Source organism: Loxodonta africana, chromosome 10, assembly GCF_030014295.1.
Source record: "Loxodonta africana isolate mLoxAfr1 chromosome 10, mLoxAfr1.hap2, whole genome shotgun sequence".
NCBI classification, from domain to species: Eukaryota; Metazoa; Chordata; class Mammalia; order Proboscidea; family Elephantidae; genus Loxodonta; species Loxodonta africana.
The window spans coordinates 27,605,886-27,628,687 of NC_087351.1; the positions used below are offsets into that span (position 1 = coordinate 27,605,886).

Consider the following 22,802-nt stretch of genomic DNA (forward strand, 5'->3'; position numbering starts at 1 on the left):
CTGACAGGGAACACAACAGAGAATCCTTGATGGAGCAGGAGAAAAGTGGGATGCAGAACTCAAATTCTAGTAAAAAGACCAGACTTAATGGTCTAACTGAGAGAGAGGGATCCCAGAGATCATGGCCCCCAGACTCTCTGTTAGCCCAAAACAAAAACCATTTCTGAAACCAGCTCTTCAGACAAAGATTAGACTGGACTATAAGAAACAAAATGATACTGGTGAGGAGTGTGCTTCTTAGCCGTGAGGCTATGTGGCAGCTGCTGTCTGGAGGTGAGATGAAAGGCAGAGGCGGACAGGAGCTGTTTGAATGTACGGGGGAAATACAGGGTGGAGAAAAGGAGTGTGCTGTCACATTGTAGGGAGAGCAACTAGGGTCACATAACAATGTATGTATAAGTTTTTGTATGAGAAACTGACTTGAATTGTAAACTTTCACTTAAAACACAATAAAAAGACTTATTTTGTGCTTATATATCTGAAATTTTAGTATACTTTCCCTTTTTCTACATCCTCAATGTATTTAAGAGATTTTATTATAATTCACAAACTGCATGCATAGTCTTTGCATTGCTGTCTTCATCTCTTTATTCCTGAAAGTATAGATGACTGGATTTAGAAAGGAAGTGAGTATTACATTAAAGATGGCAAGGAATTTATCCAGCTGTGATGTGGGAAATGGCCATATATATAAAAAGATCAATGGCCCAAAGAACAAAACCACCACAGTGACATGAGCTGAGACGGTAGAGAGGGCCTTGGATATAACACCTGAAGTTTTTTTCTGTACAGTCACCAAAATAAAGATGTAAGAAATAATCAGAATCAAAAAAGAGACTACAGAAATCAATCCACTATTGGCACTAACCATGAATCCCAACATGAAAGTCTCTACACAAGCAAGTTTGATAAATCGAGGAAGGTCACAAAAAAAGCTATCCAATTCATTTGGACCACAGAAAGGCAAGTCTACAACAAAAGCCAGCTGAGCCACTGAATGAATAAGGCCAATAATCCAGGAGGCAAATAAAAACCAAATGCACTTTCTTGGGCTCATGATGGTCAGGTAGTGGAGGGGCTTACATATGGCCACATATTGGTCAAAGGCCATGGCTACGAGCAGCATGATTTCCATGCCCCCAACTGCATGGATAAAAAAGATCTGAACTACACAGCCTCCAAAAGAGATGGTTTTGCGCTCTCTAAAAAGGTCATAAATCATCTTGGGAACTGTGGTTGAGCAAAATATCAGGTCAATGATGGAAAGGTTAGCCAGCAAGAAGTACATAGGAGACTGCAAATGAGAGTCAGAAGTCACAGTTAGCAGAATGAGGAGGTTTCCCATCAGGCTTGCCACATAAAACACGGTGGAAAATAGGAAAAGGAGAAGCTGGATCTCCCAGGAATTGGAGAGTCCCAGGAACACAAACTCAGACACAATAGAGCGGTTGGCTCCATTCATTGCTTCTGTCATCAGCGACAGCTCTCATGCTACCTGAAAAAGGAGAGCAAGGACAAACTCTGATTCAGGAGAAATGGCACTGATCTTGGCAGATTCACAGGCAATTCAATAGTCATCAGAAAACTAGGCAACACCTTCTCCCCCACTCGCCCTTGGGAGACAGTTTCAGCCACAAAGCAACTCATATTCCCCTGTTTAACATTCTATTGTCAAAAATGTATTGCACAGAATAAGGACCCTTTTACTTATTTGGGTGAAAAGTTCTGTTGTATTTTTAAGTGGCATTATTTCATAGTCATATCTCCTACACACGGCTGTGAGTTAAAAAGCTTTTTATAAATCATTTAGCTATGCGAAATACTTAAGTGACAGTGGATTTCATAAGTTGGACATCCCTCAGCATAATGATGCCATTTTTATAATCACATTGGCAAGGACTTTCAAAATCCTTAAACATGTTTTTTTAAGGCCTGGAGGAGGAAATTTCTCATATTGGGCAGACATGATGAGTTATTCTGAGGAGGCAAGAAAGATAAGAGTATTGTCCCATTGAGGAAAGATAAGTGCTAGAGAAAGTGACCAAGGAGTAGGTTCTGGGTGGAAGCTCTGAGGAGGGGGATGTGGGACATCAGGTAAAAGAGGCCACCAGAATGAGAGTGACAAGCCATAAATCCCCAAGGAGAAAGAATAAGACTGAACCTATCACAGGATTTACAAACAGGCCTGTTTACTTGAATAAAAAAAAAATGCTTGACCTCATTCTTCACTAAAGAAATGCATACTAAAATAGCAAGGTACTAGTTTTTTAATCAGATGAGCAGAGGTTTCAACATGTGACAAAATTCAGGGTTTGGGGGAAATGGGGAAATGGAAAGTCTCATAACTGGTGGTAGGACAGTAAACTGATTAAACATTTTCCAATTTGGCAGTATTTTCCAAAGGTGTACACGCTCATACACGGTGACCCAGAAAAAAAAAAAAAATCCCTGACTCTGAGTATGTGTGCATGTAAACGAGGACAAAGAAATAGATACAAAGATGGTTACTGAAGCATTGTTTAAATGAGCAAAAACCTGAAAATAACTTAAATGCCACAAAAGGGGACTAGTTAAATAATTAATATTAGGTCCCTTCCGTGGACTACTGTGCAGCCGTTTATAATACTAAGGTCAACGTAAAAGTTTTTACACAGGATAGATAGGAGGAGAAGGTAGCTGTTCCTATACTCACCTTATCCCAATGGGGTTTAAAATAAAATTTAAGAAATAAAATAACAGGTACAAAATGTCTTTGTTGCTACACACACACACACAGAGAGAGAGAGAGAGACAAACCTGTTAATAATTGTCTCTAAATAATTTTTACAGTAAGCATGTATCGATTTCACTTCTACTATGAGGTAAAATGTATGTGAACTTGGAAAATTACACAGTTCGTGTCTTCAGATAGTCAAAGATTGCAAAGATATAACCAGAAACTATTTCACAAATTAAAACAAAGATCAAAGCTATTCTGAAGATGTCCACTCACTTTGTTACTCCACTCCTCCCTAAACCCTATACTGTAAGCTATACTGCTTCCTTTTCCCTGGCCATACCCAGATACACTCTCCCCTCACACAAACCCTCAAATATTTCAGCTCATGTATTCACTCCACTTTCTTCACCCCGCTTGCAATGCTCTTGCCCTCATTATACCTCTCTAATTCCTCCTATCCTTCACCACCCCAACCTGAAAAACTTCCTTCATGAAGTCCTCTTAATAACCTTACCCTAATACATGATCCAAACCAAAACTAAACCCATTGCCACCGACTCATTTCTCACTTAAATGACCCTATAGGACAGAGTAGAACTGCCCCATAGGGTTTCCAGGGCTGTAAATCTTTACAGAAGCAGACTGCCACATCTTTCCCTCATGGGGCAGCTGGTGGGTTCCAACCACCAACATTTTGGTTAGTGATGTATGGTCACAGTGAAGATAAATTTTACTTTTATTGTGGTAGCCAAATCAAGAAACACTAATAATAGTGTATGATAGTAATTTATTCTTTCATTATAAATGATGGCTTTTAAATATGTTTTTTAAATGTTTTTTCAGTATTTAGTTATATTAATAGTACAAATGATATTCACCTTCATAAAGAGTAGCTTAGTTTGTAATCAGTTATGTTCCTTTCACAAGAATTATCGTTGCCACCCTCCACACTGATAAACAATTTATCCAGGCTGGTGACTGAATTCTTAATTACTCTCCTGAAAGCTGAAAATTACTCTAGCAACACTCACATTTCCCACTCAATTCCAAGCCCTTTTTAATTTTTACACATGACTTTTTTTATCTTCAAAAAAAAAAAAAAGGATGACATTTTTAAATATCAGGATATCAGAAATTTAAAAAATTAGATAATTCCTTGAGTTGACAGAGTTGTACACTCACTGTTGGTGCCACTGCTTCAGAGCAGTCTTTCATATTCTGTCTGTACTAAAGAACTGAGGTCTTTAGGAGCAACCCTCTGCACTAATCCCCATTAAACATCTGCCCTTTCATAAAAAGGGCAGAAAACTAGTTTACATCTCATCTTTCCAGTGAAGATATAACTGAAGCTGTCCACTTAACTCACGACTATAAAAGGAAAACAGGTGATAAATGGTAACTATTTTTTTATTCACTAAGTTCCAGCATGCATTTCAGTATGTTGAATCCCATAATTGTGTTTAACCCATAGCCCCGACATGTGCCCACACTCTCCCCACTAAGCATAGAATGTAATAAATGAGAGATACCTCAGAGATCCTCTGCCGATTGGTTCCCTCTCTCCTCTGCTTGAGTCTGCTCATCCTTGTGCTTGTCACCACAACAGGAAAAGAATTATAAATCATATGGGCTTACCACCAAGTCAAGCAAGGCTGATCAGTAACTTTTAATTTTTTTTAAAGTAGGTCAACCCTTGGGAACACACAAATGAATATACCCTCTACTTTCTAAACTTTAGCCTGGAGTTACTAACAAAGTTTGAGTTTAACTTGGAGTTACTGGGAAAAAATAAAATTTGCAGAGAGACACCTCAAAATCTGATCATGCTAGAAGGTTATCCACTAGATTGTTCTTACTAATATGGATAGAAAGAACTCAGGACACTATTCATAATACTAGAAAGATGTACAAGAATGGGAACTGGAACACAGAATGCAGAGCTCTGGCCTATGAAACGTGATTATCACGTGGCATAAAAAGCTATATATACCTTCACAGTGAGAAAGGCAGCTAATTAGCTGCACTCAAAATTAAGATACCTAAATAATGCTGTAGAGACCTGGGGCTGCCATTCTGAGTACATTTGCCCAAGAGAATAGTTTTCTAGGATCACAGAAATTTGGCCAGAGTAAAAAAGAAAACAGCCAGTAATAGCTCACCTGAGGAGAAAGGAGGGAAGGAGACTAGAGATGGTTTTGGTTTTGTTTTGTTTTATTTGCTTTTTCAATAGCTTTTAATCTATTTTCCTGCTTATTTTGCTCATTACTGGGTGAATAAACTCCATGAGAATGAAAATAGCTACTTTCAAAAAGTGATATTAGGGAGGCATAACCAACATGATGCTATAGACAGAAGCACTATGCAGTCCATCTGTAGCAAATACCCGAAAAACTAAGTAAAACAGATACAAGCATCAATCCTGGGACCCTAAGTACCAAATGAAGGAATAAAGAACTCAATCAAGCACCAAATGGAATAAGAAACTGACAGAGAACAGAGAACAGGAGAGCTACAAAGTAGAGGTCCTATACCAGCTAAAATGGCTGGCTTCACCATCTTGGGCTTCATTAGCCAAAGAACTCAGACAGGGATTATCAGGAAGGCAACTTCATGGAGCACCCAACAGGAGACAGGTCACCCAGTAGCCAGGGGTACACCATTTCCCACCACCCATCCATCTAGCCTCTATGAGGCCTCTGCTGCTTCCCAACAGGACGCTGTTGCTCAGAGGGAGAAACACTAGCTCACTGCTGCTGGGGTCCACCCCACTCCCACTAGCCAGCCCTTTGTTTGCTTTTTTTTCTTTCTTTCTTTTGGTTTATATTTTTGTTTTGGGTTTTTTTTTTTTTTTTTTTTTTGGCTTTTTGTTTTTGTTGTTGCTTCTCTAGCCCCATGTGCCATCCCCTGCCCTTCTTGACAGGCTGTGATTTTTTGGTTCGTTTGCTTTGGTTTTTTTTTTTTTTTTTGGGGGGGGGGTTTGGTTTGTTTGTTTTGGCCTTTTTTGTTGCTTCTCTCTCTCTCTCCTGTCCTTCCTTCCTTTCTCCCACTCTGCTAGCTTTGTATCCCATCCCATCCCCTTTTTGACAGGCTGTAAAATTTTGGTTTGTTTACTTTGTTCTTTTTTTCTTCTTCTTCTTTTTGTTTCTTCCCTCCCTCTCATTTAGTCTTTTCCCTTCTCTCACTCACCCAGACTTGGGCACTACCCCCACCTCTTCTGGAGGGGCTGGGCTGCACAGCTCGGTTGAAGAGTCACTGTGTGCAGCCTCCTCAGGTCTGCACCACCATCACTGACCAGCTTCCTCAGCACCATTTTATTGATTTATTTATTGCTTGTTTGTTTGGCTGTTTTTTTTTTTTTTGGTCTTTTGTTCTGGATTTTTTTTGTTGTTATTGTTTCTCCTCTCCCTCTCCCTTCCTTCCTTTCCTCTCTCCCATACATCCAGTCTCATGTGCTGCCTCCAACTTCTTGGCAAGCTATATATACTGTACCACTTGGCTGGAGAGCCTCTGGCACATGGCCTTCCCATGTCTAAGCTACCCCCACATGCCAGCTCCCTCAGCACCGCATTTTATATTTTTCCTTTATCTTTCATCGTCTCCTTTTCCATCTCCCTCTCACCTAGGCCCTTCACTGCCTCCAACCCTTCCTGACAGGCCATGCCATGCCACCCAGTGAGAGACATCAACTCGCTGCTACCCCAATTTCACCCCACCCCCAATGGTCAGTGCACCCACCACCATATTTTTTATTGTCATTGTTGTTATTATTTTTTTATTTGTTTGTTTGATTGTTGGTTTCCTCTCTCTCTTTCCCCACTTTCCTTTCCTTTCTCCCAACCAACTAACCCTATGGACCAACCATGCTGCTTCTGGACAGGTCTAGCTACACCACTTGGCTAGAGAGCCACCAGCACATGGCCTCACCGGGTCTGACCCACCCCCAACAGCTGAATTCTACCGTACTACCATTTTATTTACTTTTTTCTGATTATTTGACTGCATTTTTTGCCTTTTTTTTCTTCTTTGCCTTTGCTTCTGTCTTTTCTTTCTCTTTTTCAACCCACCCACTTAGCTAGGAATATCACATCCTCTCCTTTCCCTCCTGCTTATCTGTACCATGCAGCAAGTGCCATGCCCCTGAGTGGTACTAATGCAGTTCCCTGGACCCACCCTCTACTGCCGCCCACCCTGTCCCATTGCCCGCAGTTCATACCACAAACTACCTATTCTAAACCCTCCATCGCCACTGGACCTGCCCTACTGCACCATAGCTAAGTGATCAACCCTGCTCACTTGGACAAGGTGATGAGAAGTATCATGCCCACAAGCAAGCAAGCAACAAAACACACCCAGGCTGCCTGCCCAGACATAACCAAATAAAACAAAAAAGCAGGATGGAACAATCAAATCTACAATCAAGTGAAGAAAATAATTTTTCAGTGTCCTGGAGACCACAAACAATATCAAAACATATAATAAAAAAAGAGAGAGAGAGGATGGCTCCAGAAAGCAACTAAAATAAAATATCAGGTGACCTTCTACTAGAAGAAAAGTTACTGGAACTACTCGATAGGGAATTCAGTACTCTAATATTCAGGGTTCTCCTACAGATGAAGGAAACTGCAGACAAAGATAAGGAAAAAATAGAAAAAATCATGGAAAATACAGACAAAATCATGAAACAGACAGACAAAACAATGGATGAATTCAGGAAAGTAATACAGGAACAAAATGTCAAAATAAACAAACAACTAGAAATTACACAAAAACACCAATTAGAAATCCAAAAGAGAAACAACAAGATTTCAGAAATGGACAGTGCTATAGAAGGTTTTAGGAGCAAATTTGAAAAAATGGAAGACAGGATCAGTGAAATAGAAGACAAATACTTGGATACCATTTTGTTTGAGGAAAAATCAGAGGAAAGAACAAAGAAAAATGAAAAAACCCTGAGAATAATGTGGGATACAATGAAAAGGAAAATTTTGTGTGCAATCAGAGTTCCAAAATTGAGGGAGAAAATGGAAAACACAGAAACAATGACTGAAGATTTGCTGACAGAAAACTTTGCTAATATCATGAAAGATGACAAACTGTCCGTCCAAGAAGCTTAATGAATCCCATATAGGATAGACCCCAAAAGAAAAACACCAGGACATGTTATAACCTTACGCTAAAACCAAAGACAAAGAAAGAATCCTGAGGGTGACTTGAGAAAAAACAAAAAGCCACATACAGAGGGGAAATAATAAGACTAAACTTTGCTTACTCAGCAGAAACCATGCAGGCAAGAAGACAATGGGATGACATATGTAAAATCTTGAAAGAAAATAACTGCCAACCAAGAATAATATACACTGCAAAACTCTCACTCAAATATAATGGTGAAATTAGGACATTTCCAGATTAGCAGAAGTTAAAGGAATACATAAAAACCAAACCAAACTTATAAGAATTATGAAAGGAAGTCCTTTAGTTAGAGAACAAACAACATTAGACAACAACCACAATCTAGCACATAAGACAGCATCAGCCAGATACCAATCTAGATAATGAACTCTCAAGGGTAAAACAAAACTAAAAAATTTACAACAGGGAACCAGAGACAGCAATCTGTAGATGACAACATCAGAAAAATAAAAGAGGGAATAAACAGTATAGGTATAGATCTTTCAAATGGAGAGGAAGTCAAGGTGTTATCAAGTAATAAATGACTGGTTTAAACTTAGGAAAACCAAAAAACCAAACCCAGTGCCTTTGAGTCACTTCCGACTCATAGCGACCCTATAGGACAGGGTAGGACTGCCCCATAGACTTTCCAAGGATGCGCCTGGTGGATTAGAACTGATGACCCCTTCGTTAGCAGCCATAGCACTTAACCAGTATGCCACCAGGATTTCCATAAACTTAGGAAGATGGGGTAAATTTCAAGATACCCACAAAGAAAGTTAATGAACCTACTCATCAAAATAAAGAAGAAAAACACAAAGTAAACACAAAATCTACAAAAACAAAAGAAATGAAAAAAATGCACAAACAAAAGGAATTCAGCACAGAAGAGAAAGAGGAACAAAGAAAACATCAGATCAGGACCACACACACACACACACACACACACACACAAAAGAATTACAAAATGGCAGCAATAAACTCACACCTATCAATAATCACACTGAATATAACTGGCTTAAATGCACCCAAAAATAGACAGAGAGTGATAAAATGGATTAAAAAAAAAAAAAAACACATCCCATCAATATGCTGTCTACAAGAGACACAAAATCCACCATGAAAGACAAAGGGCCTTATATGCTGATTAAAGCAACAATCCACCATGAAGACATAACCATAATAAATATATGTGTACCCAATGACAGGGCTCCAAAATACATAAAACAAACACCAATAGCACTGAAAAGAGAAACTGACAGTTCCACAATAATAACAAGAGACTTCAACACAACACTCTCAGTAAAAGACAGAACACCTAGAAAGAAACTAAACAAAGATTCAGAAGATCTAAAGGCCACAATCAACCAGCTTGACCTTATAGGCATACACAGAACACTCTACCCAACAGTGGCAAAGTACACATTCTTTTCCAATGCACATGGAACAGACCACATCTTAGGCCACAAAGCAACCCTCAACAAAATCCAAAACATTGAGATAATACAAAGCATCTTCTGTGATCACAATGCCATCAAAGTAGAAATTAACAACAAGAAGAACGACAAAACAAATCAAATACATGGTAAACCGAACAACATTCTGCTTAAAAAACACTTGGTAATAGAAGAAATCAAAGATGGAATCCAAAAATTCCTTGACTCAAACAACAATGAAAACACATCATACCAAAACCTTTGGGACACAGCAAATGCAGTGCTCAGAGGTCAGTTTGTAGCAATAGGTTCACACGTGAAAAAAGAAGACAGGGAAAAAAAAATCAAAACATTAGTTAAACAACTATAACAAATAGAAAGAGAACAGCAAAAGAAGCATACAGACACCAGAAGAAAGATCAGAGCAAAAATAAATGAAGTAAAGACTAGAAAAACAATAGTAAGAATCGACAAGACCAAAAGTTGGTTCTTTGAAAGGATCAAGAAAATCAGCAAACCATTGGCCAAACTGACTAAAAAAACAGGAGAGGACGCTAATAACCCAAGTAAGAAATGAAATGGGGCACATTACACAGACTGAACTGAAATAAAATGTGGATCATAACAGAATACTGTAAAAAAACTATACTCCAACAAATTCGAAAACCTGGAGGAAAAGGACAAATTTCTAGAAATGCACTACCAACCCAAGTTAACACAAACTAAAGTTGAAAATCTGAACAAGAGAAGAGATCGAAAGAGTAATAATAATAATAATAAAAAAAAATTCCCCTCCCAAAAAAACCCCTGGCCCAAATGGCTTCACTGCAGGATTTTACCAAACATTCAGAGAAAAGCTTATTCCAGTATCACTCAAACTATTTCAGAACACAGAAAAGGAAGAGATACTTGCAAATTCATTCCATGAAGCCAGCATAACACTGATACCAAAACCAGGCATAGACACCACACACATACAAAAAAAAAAAAATTACAGACTAATATCTCATGAATATAAATGCAAAAATTATGAACAAAATTCTAGACAATAAAATTCAGCATCCCTATCAAAAAAAACAAAAAACAAAAAAACACACCACAACGAAGTGGGATTCATACCAGGCACACAAGGATGGTTTAATATTAGAAAATCAATCGACATATTCCAGCATATAAAGAAAAGAAAAGAACCACATGATCAACTAAATTGACACAGAAAAGGCATTCAACAAAGTCCAACACCCATTCCTGATTTAAAAAAAAAAAAAACCTCTCAATAAAATAGGTATAGAAGGGAAATTTCTCAATATAATAAAGAGCATCTACACAAAAACCAACAGCCAACATCATTCTTAATGGAGAGAGGCTGAAAATATTCCCCTCAACCACAGGAACAAGACAAGGATGCCCTTTATCACCACTCCTATTTAACATTGTGCTGGAAGTCCTAGATAGAGGAATAAGGCAAGAAAAAGAAATAAAAGGTATCCAAACCAGTAAAGAAGTAAAACTGTCCCTATTTGCAGATGATATGATACTATGCATAGGAAACACAAAAGACTCCACGAGAAAACTACTGGAACTAATAGAAAGATTCAGCAGACTAGCAGGATATAAGATAAACACATGAAAATCAGTTGGATTTCTATACACCAATAAAGAAATCTACGAAAAGGAAATTAGGAAAGCAATACCATTTATAATAGCCCATAAAAAAAAAATACTTAGGAGTAAATCTAACCAGGGATGTAAAAGACCTATACAAAGAAAACTACAAAACACTACTGCAAGAGACCTATATAAATGGAAAAAAATAGCAAGCTCATGGACAGGTAGAATCAACATTGTGAAAATGTCAATTCTACCCAAAAAAAATCTACAAATCAATGCAATTCTGATCTAAATACCAACAGTATTTTTTAAAGAGATGCAAAAAAAAAAAAAAAATCATTAGCTTTATATATAGGGGAAAGAGGCCCCAGACAAGTAAAGCGTTATTAAGAAGAAAAGGAAAGCAGGAGGACTCGCACTACCTGATCTCAGAACCTATTATACAGCTACAGTAGTCAAAACAGCATGGTGCTGGTACACTGACAGACACATTGACAATGGGATGGAAATGAGAACTCAGATGTAAATCCATCCACCTACAGTCACCTGATCTTCAAATGGGCCCAAAGTCCATCCAATGGGAAGAAGATGGTCTTTTTAACAAATGGTGCTGGCAAAACTGGATGTCCATCTGCAAAAAAATGAAACAAGACCTATACCTCCCACCATATAACAAAAATTAATTCAAAATGGATCAAAGACCTAAATATAAAACCAAAAACTATGAAGATCTTAGAAGGAAAAATAGGACCAACTCTAGAGGCCCTAATACACAGCATTAACAGGATACAGGCCATAACTAACAACACACAAACTCCAGAAGATAAACTAGATAACTGGGATCTTCTAAAAATTAAACACTTAGGCTCATCAAAAGACTTCACCAAAAGAGTAAAAGAAAACCTACAGACTGGGAAAAAAAAAAAATTGGGGCTGTGACAAGTCCAACAAGGGTCTAATCTCTAAAATCTACATGAAAACCCAATACCTCTACAACAAAAAGACAAATAATCCAATTAAAAGTGGGCAAAGGAAATGAACAGACATTTCATAAAAGAAGACATTCAAGCAGCTAACAGACACATGATGAAATGTTCGTGATCACTAAAAAAAAAAAAAAAAAAAACCATTAGAGAAATGCAAATCAAACCCGTAATGAGATACCATCTTACCCAGGCATTATTGGCACTAATCAAAAAAACAGAAAATAACAAATGTTGGAGAAGCTGTGGGGAGATCGGAACTCTTGCGCACTGCTGAAGGAAATACAAAATGATATGACCATTTCGTACAACCTTACAGCACTTCCTTAGAAAGCTAGAAATAGAAATATGTAATCTAGCAATTCCACTCCTAGGACTACATCCTAGAGAAACAAGAGCCATAACACAAATAGACATATGCACACATATGTTCCTTGCAGCATTTTTCACAATTGCAAAAAGATGGAAATGACCCAGATGCCCATCAACAGATGAACAGATAAATAAACTAGAGTACATGCGCACAATGGAGTACTATGCAATGATAAAGAACAATGATGAATCTGTGAAGCATCTCACAACATGGATGAATCTGGAGGGCATCATGCTGAATGAAATAAGTCAATCACAAAAAGACAAATATTGTATGAGACCACTACTATAAAACCTCATGGGAAGGTTTACACACAAAAAGAAACAATCTTTGATGGTTACCAGGGAGGGGAGGGGAGATACAGACAAACACTAAATAGACAACAGATAAGTGGTAACTTTGGTGAAAGGATAAGACAGTACACAATAGTGGGGAAGCCAGCAAATCTCATCCAAGGGTAGGTCATGGAAGTTCCATAGACACATCCAAACTCTCTGAAGAATCGAATTACTGGGCTGAGGGTTGTGGGGACCATGGTCTTGGGAAACATTTAGCTGAACTGGCATAACATAGTTTATAAAAAAGAGTTCTCAATTCAACTTTGGTGAGTAGTGTCTGGGGTTTTAAAAGCTTGTGAGCAGCCATCTAAGATGCTCCACCGGGCTGATCCCATCTGGAGCAAGGGAGAATGAAGAAAACCAAAGACACAAGGGAAAGATTAGTACAAAGGACTAATGGACCACAACTACCACAGCCTCCACCAGACTGAGTCCAGCAAACTAGTGCCCAGCTACCACCACCAACTGTTCTAACAGGGATCACAACATAGGGTCCCAGACAGAGCTGGAGAAAAATACAGAATAAAATTCTAACTCACACCCACAAAAAAGACCAGACTTACTGGTCTTACGGAGACTGAAGAAACCCCAAGAATATGGCCCACAGGCACACTTATAACTCAGTGATGAAGTCACTCCTGAGGTTCACCCTTCAGCCAAAGATTAGGCAGGCCCACAAAACAAAATGGGCACACCAGCCCAGGGACAAGGGCAAGAAGTTTGGAGGAGACAGGAAAGCTGGTAGTGGGGAATCCAAAGGGAGAGAAGGGGTGAGTGTTGACATGTCATGGGGTTGGCAACCAATGTCATAAAACAATATCTCTGTTAATTGTTTAATGAGAAACTTGTTTGCTCTGTAAACCATCATCTAAAGTACAATAAAGATAAACAAATAAAGTTGTTAAAAAAAAAAAAAAACATAAATGACTAACATAGGGACGAAAGTTTATTAGTGATTATCAGTGGCAGGTAGGCAGGAGGGAGCGGAAAGGCTGACTCGTTGCTTGGAAAAATTTGGAAATGGATAATGATGATGGTTAGATAAGCATAATTCATGTCACTGAATTGTGAAGAATGTTGAAATGACAAAAGTTTGTTACATACTTACCACAATAAAATAAATAATTTTTTAATTGATAATAATGCTTATCATCTCCAGAAAGAGGGAAGAGAAACAGAGAGGGAGGGAGAAAGAGAGGGTTTTATGTGGCATCTAGAGTGTGATCCATGACCCATTAGAAAGGACAACTAAATTAGAGGTAATAAACAACTGGTCAGTCATCTCTTACTGCTTTCTGTATGCGTCAAGTGAAGAAATGAATAAGGTATTACAACAGTAGCATAGAGGATGAATGCCAGTGGAGCAGAGATGAGGCAAATCACCTAATGGTGTTAATCTCTCATGTTGTTGTGGTTAGGTGTCGTCGATTTAGTTCTGACTCATAGCAACCTTACGCACAACATAATGAAACACTGCCCGGTCCTGAGCCATCCTTACAATCATTGTTATGCTTGAGCTCATTGTTGCAGCCACTGTGTCAATCTACCTCGTTGAGGGTCTTCCTCTTTTCTGCTGACCCTGTACTCTGCCAACCATGATGTCCTTCTCCAGAGACTGATCCCTTCTGACAACATGTCCGAAGTACTTAAGAAGCAGTCTCACCATCCTTCCTTCTAAGGAGCATTCTGGCTGTACTCCTTCTAAGACAGATTTGTTCGTTCTTTTGGCTGTCCATGGTATATTCAATATTCTTCGCCAACACCATAATTCAAAGGCATCAATTCTTCACTCTTCCTTATTCATTATCCAGCTTTCACATGCATATGATGTGATTGAAAATACCGTGGCTTGGGCCAGGCGCACCTTAGTCTTCAAGGTGACATCTTTGCTCTTCAACACTTTAAAGAGGTCCTTTGCAGCAGATTTACCCAATGCAATGCATCTTTTGATTAATCTCTCATAGGTCAGCTTTTTAAAAAGAAACAAACACTAATAGAACAGGACATCTCCTCTAGTTATGTGCAGAGTGCAAAGAACCAATAAAAGGGCAATTGATGAGCATTTATTCAGAGTGTAAGTACTATATTGGTTATCTATTGTTGTATAACAAAGTGGCTTAAAGTAATAACATTTTACTTTCCCAAACCCATTGCCGTAAAGTTGATTCTGACTCATAGCGACCCTATAGGACAGAGTAGAATTGCCCAATAGAGTTTCCAAGGAGCACCTGATGGATTTGAATGGCTGAACTTTTGGTTAGCAGCCTTAGCACTTAACCACTACGCACTAGGGTTTCCTTTACTTACCCATGAGTATGCAATTTAGGCTAAGTTCAGTGTCTTAGTTATCTAGTGTTGCTGTAACAGAAATACCACAAATGAATGGCTTCAACAAAGAGAAATTTATTCTCTCACAGACTGATAGGCTACAAGTCCAAATTCAGGGTGCCTGCCCCAAGGGAAGGGTTTTCCTCTCTGTTAGCTCCTTGTCATCAATCTTTTGCAGTAGGAGTTTCTCCATGTAGGAACCCCAAGTTCAAAGGGCTCACTCTGCTCGTAGCACTGCTTTGTTGGTGGTATGAGGTCCCCTGTCTCTCTGACTGCTTCTCTCTTTTATATCACTTGTAAGATAAAAGGTGATGCAGGCCACGCTCCAGGGAAACTCCCTTTAAATTGGATCAGGGATACCACCTGAGTAAGGGTGTTACATCCCACCCTAATCTTCTTTAACATAATCTAATCTTGCCTCATTAACCACAGGCAACTATAAAGAACAACGATGAATCTGCGAAGCATCTCACATGGATGAATCTGGACGGCATTAGGCTGAGTGAAATAATTCAACCACAAAAGGACAAATATTATATGAGAACACTACTATAAAAACTCATGAAAAGGTTTACACAGAAAAAGAAACAATCTTTGATGGTTACAAGCGGGGGGGATGAAGGCAGAGATTAGGATTTACAACACACAGGAAAATTACATCAATCACAAAATGGATGACAACCACACAATACTGGGAATCACGGCCTAACCAAGTTGACACATATTTTTGGTGGACACAATTCAATCCATGACACACAGCTGGGCAGGTCTTCTGCTGGTCTCACCTGGGCTCACTCATGAGGCTTTAGTCATCTGGCAGCTCAACTGGAGTGGGAGGGTCTAAGATGGCTTTACTCCTATATCTGGGGCCTTAGTGCTAGCTGTGGACTAGGCCTCTCTCTCCAAGGGGTTTTTTAATCATTCAGTAGCCTGTACTAAGCTGCCATACATGGTAGTGGGGAACATCCCAAGAGAGCAAAGACAGAACTTGCAAAGAATCCTAGGCCTACACTCCAGAACTCATTCAAAATCACCTCTTCCTCATTCCATTTGCCCATGTATGACACAAGTCAAGGTCATATTAAGGTTGGAGAAATAGACTTCACCTGTTAACAGTGGCCATGTTTTTCAATCCACTAGAGACTCCGTAATTACCCATTCTGAATTATAATGACTAGCTAAGTCTCAGAATTAGAAATAACTAGTGGAGGAGGAAACAAAGGCATATCCCATGGGGCTCAAATTAGCTTTTTCTCAAACTTCCACTGGTTCAAAAACAGCATCAGTTCTCTTCCATTCCTGCCTTTGTTTTAGATTCAATGGATTTACAATAAGTAATTTTAACATACTAACTGCAGAGAAACTCCCTAGGAAACTATCGCAATTGTTTAATACTGCTGGCTGAAAATGGCTTAAAAATGGTTTGTGTCACTACTGTACTATAGATACAGATAGATACTGTCACTACTGATCCATGTAGATATAGATACTGTCCCTCCTGATCGATATAGCTATAGATAGATAGATAACATTAAAAAAAAAAAGTTGCTGTTGAGACAATTCCAACTCATAGCGACCCTGTAGGACAGAGGAGAACTGTCCCATACAGTTTCCAAGAAGTGGCAGGTAGATTCAAACTGCCGGCCTTTTGGTTAGTAGCCAAATGCTTAACCACTATGCAACCAGGGCTCCAGATAGATAAATAGACAGATACAGATATTCACTGCTTATGGCATTTATCATGGTATATTGCAATAATCGGTTTCCATGTTCCTCTCCTCTACCAGACAGTGATATCCTAGAAATCTGGAATTATATGCTATTCTTCTTTGTATCTCCATCCCTAACTAACACATATCAAGTGGCTTTAAATACTGCTTAATGGTTTTAGATATTGAAATTATCAAACTAAATCCAGCCTTCTAATTATAATCCAACTTTCTACATCACTATTTCGAGAGACAGAGAATGGACTAACCAGAGGCCTCCAGCATAGGATCCACTTTGGAATTTTTTTCTTAATAGAAATTAATACTATAAATTATGGGTTATACATTAATACCTTATCAGTTTGATTATCAGAAGTTATTCTCTCCAAAAGAGGTTGCTTCTGAATAAGCTGAGAAAATTAAGGTTCTAGGCAAGCAAGTGGAGATTCAGTTATTAGATTGTAATGAACCACCAAAGTCCACGCAGAATTTCTAGATAACTTTCCCATCTCCCGACACTGTAATGTTAGATCCAGTTAATTACTAATGAGAAATTCCTCATCTCCCCTCAAATCTTCCCATTTATACATATTTCAGGATTCACAAGACAAATAAAAGCAGTGATACTACTCTCTCTCCTATTTTTTTCTCTTTACTACATTCTGTGTAACTGGGCAGTTGTACTCTGTCCTATATGGTTGATATGAGTCAGAGTCAACTCGGTGGTGATGAGTTTGGTGTGTATATATATATACATGCATAGTCGGGAGAAATTGGATCTCTGCCATTATTATTGAAGTCATAGGCTCCATAACATACAATGCTGATACAATTGTACCATGGTCACCTTGGCCAAAATAGTCCTCTAAGGTTAGTCTGTCACAGTGGAATACTAAAAGCATCTTCTCTGAACCATTTGATACTCAGCTCTCAGCTGTACTCTTGAAAAGCCGACAGATGCACAAAGCTAAATAAGTAAATCTCTGTTCAGAAGCTCTTGAAATATAGGCATCTATTATTTCAAGATTGATGCTAATATGATGCAGAAACCACCTCAGAATAAGTTCCTACTAGTTAAATATATTATCTAAGGAGGAAGGAGTTTGCATTTGCCAGATAGAGTTGTGCTTGAAACTTAGTGTTCATTTTTTCTGTAAGCTTTTGTTGGAGTACTTTGGAGGAGCTTAATGGTATAGAAACAAGGCATCATTTGTTCAATCATTTTCAGCTGTCAATAAAAGAGTATTATTAAAGAGGCTCAAGCTCTTCCTGGAATGAGAGAACCCCATAAGACGTCTGCTCAGGCTTCAATCTTCTTCAATAAGTAGCTTTATCTAGGACTAAAATCTCCAAGGAGTCGATGACGTGCTGTTCACCATTAATGCAGACCTCTGCTGAACATGAGAAGGTTGTAAGATTATTTTTTACATAATTTTCTTCTGAGTCTTTACCCCTTTGAATGGAAAATAAATGACTATTTTAATGATACACTACAATGACAGAACTGAAATCTTGAACAGCATTATATTTTATTTAATTGACGCATGTTTTGTGCTTATTATTCTATGCTGTTTAATGTATAGAGAAAAAGATTTTCATCCTTTAAAAATACAGGTTACAGGGATCCACTAGATTTCAGAGGTCATAGTGTGTCGTGATTAAGAGCAGGGATGCTGGCGCACAGACTGCTTGTAGCCCTATCCCAGCTCATCCATTAACAAGCTTGTGTCACTAGGCTAGATACTTAATCTTTCTGTGCCTCAGTTACCTCATTTATAAAATGAGAGTATTAACTACTTGATTGCTATGAGAATTAAATACATATAAAGTTAATATATGTAAAGAACTTGCATAGTACCTATCAAACCATAATCAATACATCTTCATGGTGGTGGTGGTTGGACAAAAGAATTGAATAGGCTTTTAAAATGCTGTGAGAACCCTGATAGATGAGAAAGGAGCTATATATAGAAGTTGCAACTGGGCTTATAAAGAAAAAGTGTAAGAGTAAGCAGAACCCACTGCCGTCAAGTCAATTCCGATTCATAGTGACCCTACAGGCAGAGTAGAACTGCGCCATAGGGTTTCCAAGAAACAGTTGGTAGATTCAAACGGCCAACCTCTTGGTTACCAGCTGAGCTCTGAACCACTATACCACCAGGGCTACAGAGCAAGCGCAGTGATGATAAATCTGACCTGAACGTGCCAAATTTGATTTGGAATGATTACGCTTCTAAATTTCCAGTTGTTGAATAGAAAGTCAGAAAAACACAAGATGTTTGTAAGGCTATCCAAAGAGATACTTTCTGGATTCATCAGGAGAAAAAGAAGCATAAATAAAGCTTACCAACAGGGAAAAGGAACAGTGTGATACGTAGGACAATCCTTAGAAATGTCTGGTTTTGCCAAAAAGAAAATCTTCTGTCTGATTAAGATAATGTAAGGATAACGTATAATTTTTCTAAGAAATATTTACTTTACAAATGATTTAGCAATTTTTAAAGAAGTCTAAATAAAGTAGGGAGAAAAATTAATATAAAGAAGTAAAATAACTTCATAAAAGAAATCTGAAATCTGTCAGTAACTTAAGAATTGATTTCAAAGATCTGTCGAAACCATTAATCTACTAGGATATGAGTATATATATATATAAATGTGAAAATTTTCAATAATTTTTAAAATAAGTAATCATTAGTGTAATTTTATAATGTTTTTTTTATTAGTTTTTCAATAGCTTGTTTATAGAGCAGAATGATTTTGTCTCTGGCTTATATTATCTTTGAGTTTCCAAAAGTTCTAAAGTGCTCCAGCTACTCAGTCATGGATACCATAAGCCACAAATAGAAGTAAGTAAAATAATATAGAAGTGTTCATGCCGAAACTCTTGAAGTTTACTTAAAATAACTGCCAACCTTGGTGTCAATAAAAAAAGTGACCGTGAATGCCATTTAGGGTGTTCATTAAAGCAGAAAGCAATATAAACAGAGAAATATGGTTTAAATAGATATTGTAGATATTGCGGGAAGTGACATCAATAAAATTCATGAATGAAAAGTTCAGGAAGTGTTTGTATAATCATCTGGTATTAAAATAACCAGGACCTGGTTCAAGAAATTTCTTGTTGGACTGAAACTTGGAAACAGTAAATAAGCATAAGAAATTAATGCCAATAAAATGACACCTCACTGGTGTCACTTCTGCTTTAACGAGTCAAGAATATAAAGGCAATCAAAGATGCAACCTTAGTACAAACTTCAAGAATGCAAATCAACAAGTGAGCCTAGCAATTTTTTTTTTAAATTTATTAATCTAAAAGCAAGGAGACCTGATTCTCATCCTGAATCTATCATTTAATATCTCTGTGCCTGAGTATTATCATCTTTAAAATTCCTGGATTGGAACTAAGTTGTCTCTCCAATGCCAGTTCTAAAAATTCATACTCCTATTATATTCCGGTTGTTCCTCAGTAACCCAAGAATATATAGGGTAATAGGAAACAATGGACACTAAACTAAAAGGAAAAAAATGAGATATTACAGCAGTTTAAAAAATAGTTTGAGGGAAGTAACATTAACCCATTCAAAGCAATTTAAGTGTCAACACTGAATTGTTAAATACATTCTCTGTTTGGCACCATTTGAGGAATAAAACAATTAGAAGTGGTGACTAAGGTGAATATCAGCTTTGGTTTCAAATTTTACATATTAGCAATAAAGCAGAAAGAATGTCCTAATTTAAGAAAAATATTTATCAACATAAAATACTCATGATACAAAGTTATTACGAATATTGAACAAAATAATATACATAAAACCCCGAGAAAAGGGTCTGAAACATAGAAGTTTCCAATGTTAGTTCCCTCTATCCTTACTTATTATACTACTACACAACAACATGGTAAATATGTAAAAGTAAACTAGTACACAAAATTAATAGAACTCTAAAATTTTCATTATTTTTTTCCAACATCATCAAATAGAGTGCAGACCAATTTTTTTTTATCTTTAAAGTATTTAGGACAACTTCCTGTAACTCACAAGCTGATGGCACAGTTTTTTCATTGCTGCCTTCATCTCCTTGTTCCTGAGTGTGTAGATGACTGGATTCAGAAAAGGAATGAGAACTGCGTCAAAGACAGCAAGAAACTTGTCCAAGTGTGATGAGCGGAAGGGCCATGTATAAAAGAAGATCAACGGCCCAAAGAATAAAACCACCACAGTGACATGAGCTGACAAAGTGGAGAGGGCCTTGGATAAACCACTTGAAGAGTGTTTCTGAACAGTGACCAAAATAAAGATATAAGAAATGATCAGTGTAAAGAAGGAACCCACAGAGATGAGTCCACTGTTGGCTGTGACTGTGAATTCCAGCCTATTGGTGTCTGTGCAAGCAAGTTTAATGAGCTGAGGCAGGTCACAGTAAAAGCTGTCCAATACATTAGGGCCACAGAAGGGCAAGTCTACAACAAAAGCCAACTGGGCCACTGAGTGGATGAAGCCAAGGATCCAAGAAGTAATCAAAATCAAAATGCACATTCGTGGGCTCATGATGGTCAGATAGTGGAGAGGCTTACATATGGCAACATATCTGTCAAAGGCCATAGCTGTGAGCAGCACCATTTCTGTGCCACCAATGGCATGAATGAAGAAGATTTGGGTTATACAGCCCTCAAAGGAGATCACTTTGGGAGTTCTGAAAAGATCGTAAATCATTTTGGGGGCTGCAATAGAGAAAATTCCCAGATCAAGAAAGGAAAGATTGGCCAGCAGGAAGTACATGGGGGAGTGCAGGTGAGGGTCATAGGTCACGGAGAACACAATGAGGAGGTTTCCCATCAGGCTTGCAACATAGAACATGGAAGAAAAGAAAAAGAGGAGAAGCTGGATCCCCCACGAATTGGAAAGTCCTAGGAACACAAACTCAGACATCACAGAGTGGTTGGCTCCATCCATTGCCTCTGACAGCAAAGCTGAATATAAAAATTACCTGGAAAAGAGAGAAAAGAGGAAAACAAATTTTTTCCAGAGTCACTGGCAGCATAAGTTTAAAGTTTTAAAGAAAAAATATTACCTTACCATACACAGCCAGAAAATCCCTGTATAACCCCTTAACCCATAGTTGTAGAAAACAGGCAATAACTCATTGCCACAAAGCACTGCTTCTGACTAACTCCCAGCCTCTCTAAAATTCTCCAGGTTTTGATAAGAGAAGACTATGCAAAAACAAATCCCGAATCAGAAAAAGGGTTATAGAGGCAGTCTAGAAAAACCCTGGAATAACATGAGAAAAGAAGGAGGAAATAGGAAAGAACTCATTGATTTCTCCTTCACAGCTTGTTACTCCTAATCATGGAGTTCCACAAACCTCAGGCAATTTCTGGTGACTTTTTATTTTTTTGACTAGTTTATTGCCTCCTAAATGCAACACTATCAATTTCATTAATACTATCATATTTAGCCTCACGCTAGTGCAATTTTTTTCAAATTGTAGTCAGCTTTATCTCAGAAAAAAAAAAAAAAGAAGAAGAAGATAATGCACAAACTCTAAATATATCCAGCTTTTGCAGCTCAGCCCAGGGAATGGAAGCAATCACAAAACTGGACCTGTGACAGGATTATGGTAGAGTAAGGACAAGACCAGAAAAGAGATTTAGGCTGCAGAATCTAAACATGGGTAAGGCTAAAGTAATATAGCAAACAAAATTCTATTTCATTGGTATTTTTAGATCATTAACCATGCCATGTAAACTTTTCATGGTTCCTGGAAAGGTGGAAAGAAAACCGCACTTGGAATCAGAAGAGTTGTGATCAAGTCCTAGCCTTACACCAGTGTGAAATTAAGTCATTTCACCCAATCCTTCCACATACCACTCACTACTTGAACTCAGTTTCATCATTTGTAAATAAACAGGCTAAGGTAAGTGATAGTAAGTAATCCCTCCAAGTCTAACATTTCTATGATTTTATAACACAGTGATAGCCCAGTATGTAATACAGCTCACCATGATGATGGTATTCTCTACATTGGGTTCCTGTCATATTCACCTTCTTTTCCCCAGTCTGTGGTTGGTTATAAGTTCCATATTCCCATGAAAGCCCTCTCTTTACATTAATCTCTCTCCTCACTAATTCCTTTT

General features: G+C 38.0%; 2 protein-coding genes across 2 annotated transcripts; both read right to left on the reverse strand.

Moving 5' to 3' along the window:
* Positions 1–3,781, reverse strand: LOC135232530 (olfactory receptor 4F6-like). The gene has a single exon (XM_064291910.1). It carries the CDS (start codon positions 1,472–1,474, stop codon positions 524–526), a length of 951 nt encoding a protein of 316 aa, XP_064147980.1. The 5' UTR covers positions 1,475–3,781; the 3' UTR covers positions 1–523.
* Positions 3,782–20,333: 16,552 nt separating this feature from the next.
* On the reverse strand, positions 20,334–21,836 carry LOC100661758 (olfactory receptor 4F15-like). The gene has a single exon (XM_003418722.3). The coding sequence runs from the start codon at positions 21,616–21,618 to the stop codon at positions 20,680–20,682; it is 939 nt and encodes a 312-aa protein (XP_003418770.2). The 5' UTR covers positions 21,619–21,836; the 3' UTR covers positions 20,334–20,679.
* Positions 21,837–22,802: the final 966 nt, after the last annotated feature.

Excerpts from the sequence above, each read along its gene's own strand:
- LOC135232530 (XM_064291910.1), bottom strand. The coding sequence starts at position 1,474 with ATGACAGAAGCAATGAATGGAGCCAACCGCTCTATTGTGTCTGAGTTT.
- LOC100661758 (XM_003418722.3), bottom strand. The coding sequence starts at position 21,618 with ATGGATGGAGCCAACCACTCTGTGATGTCTGAGTTTGTGTTCCTAGGA.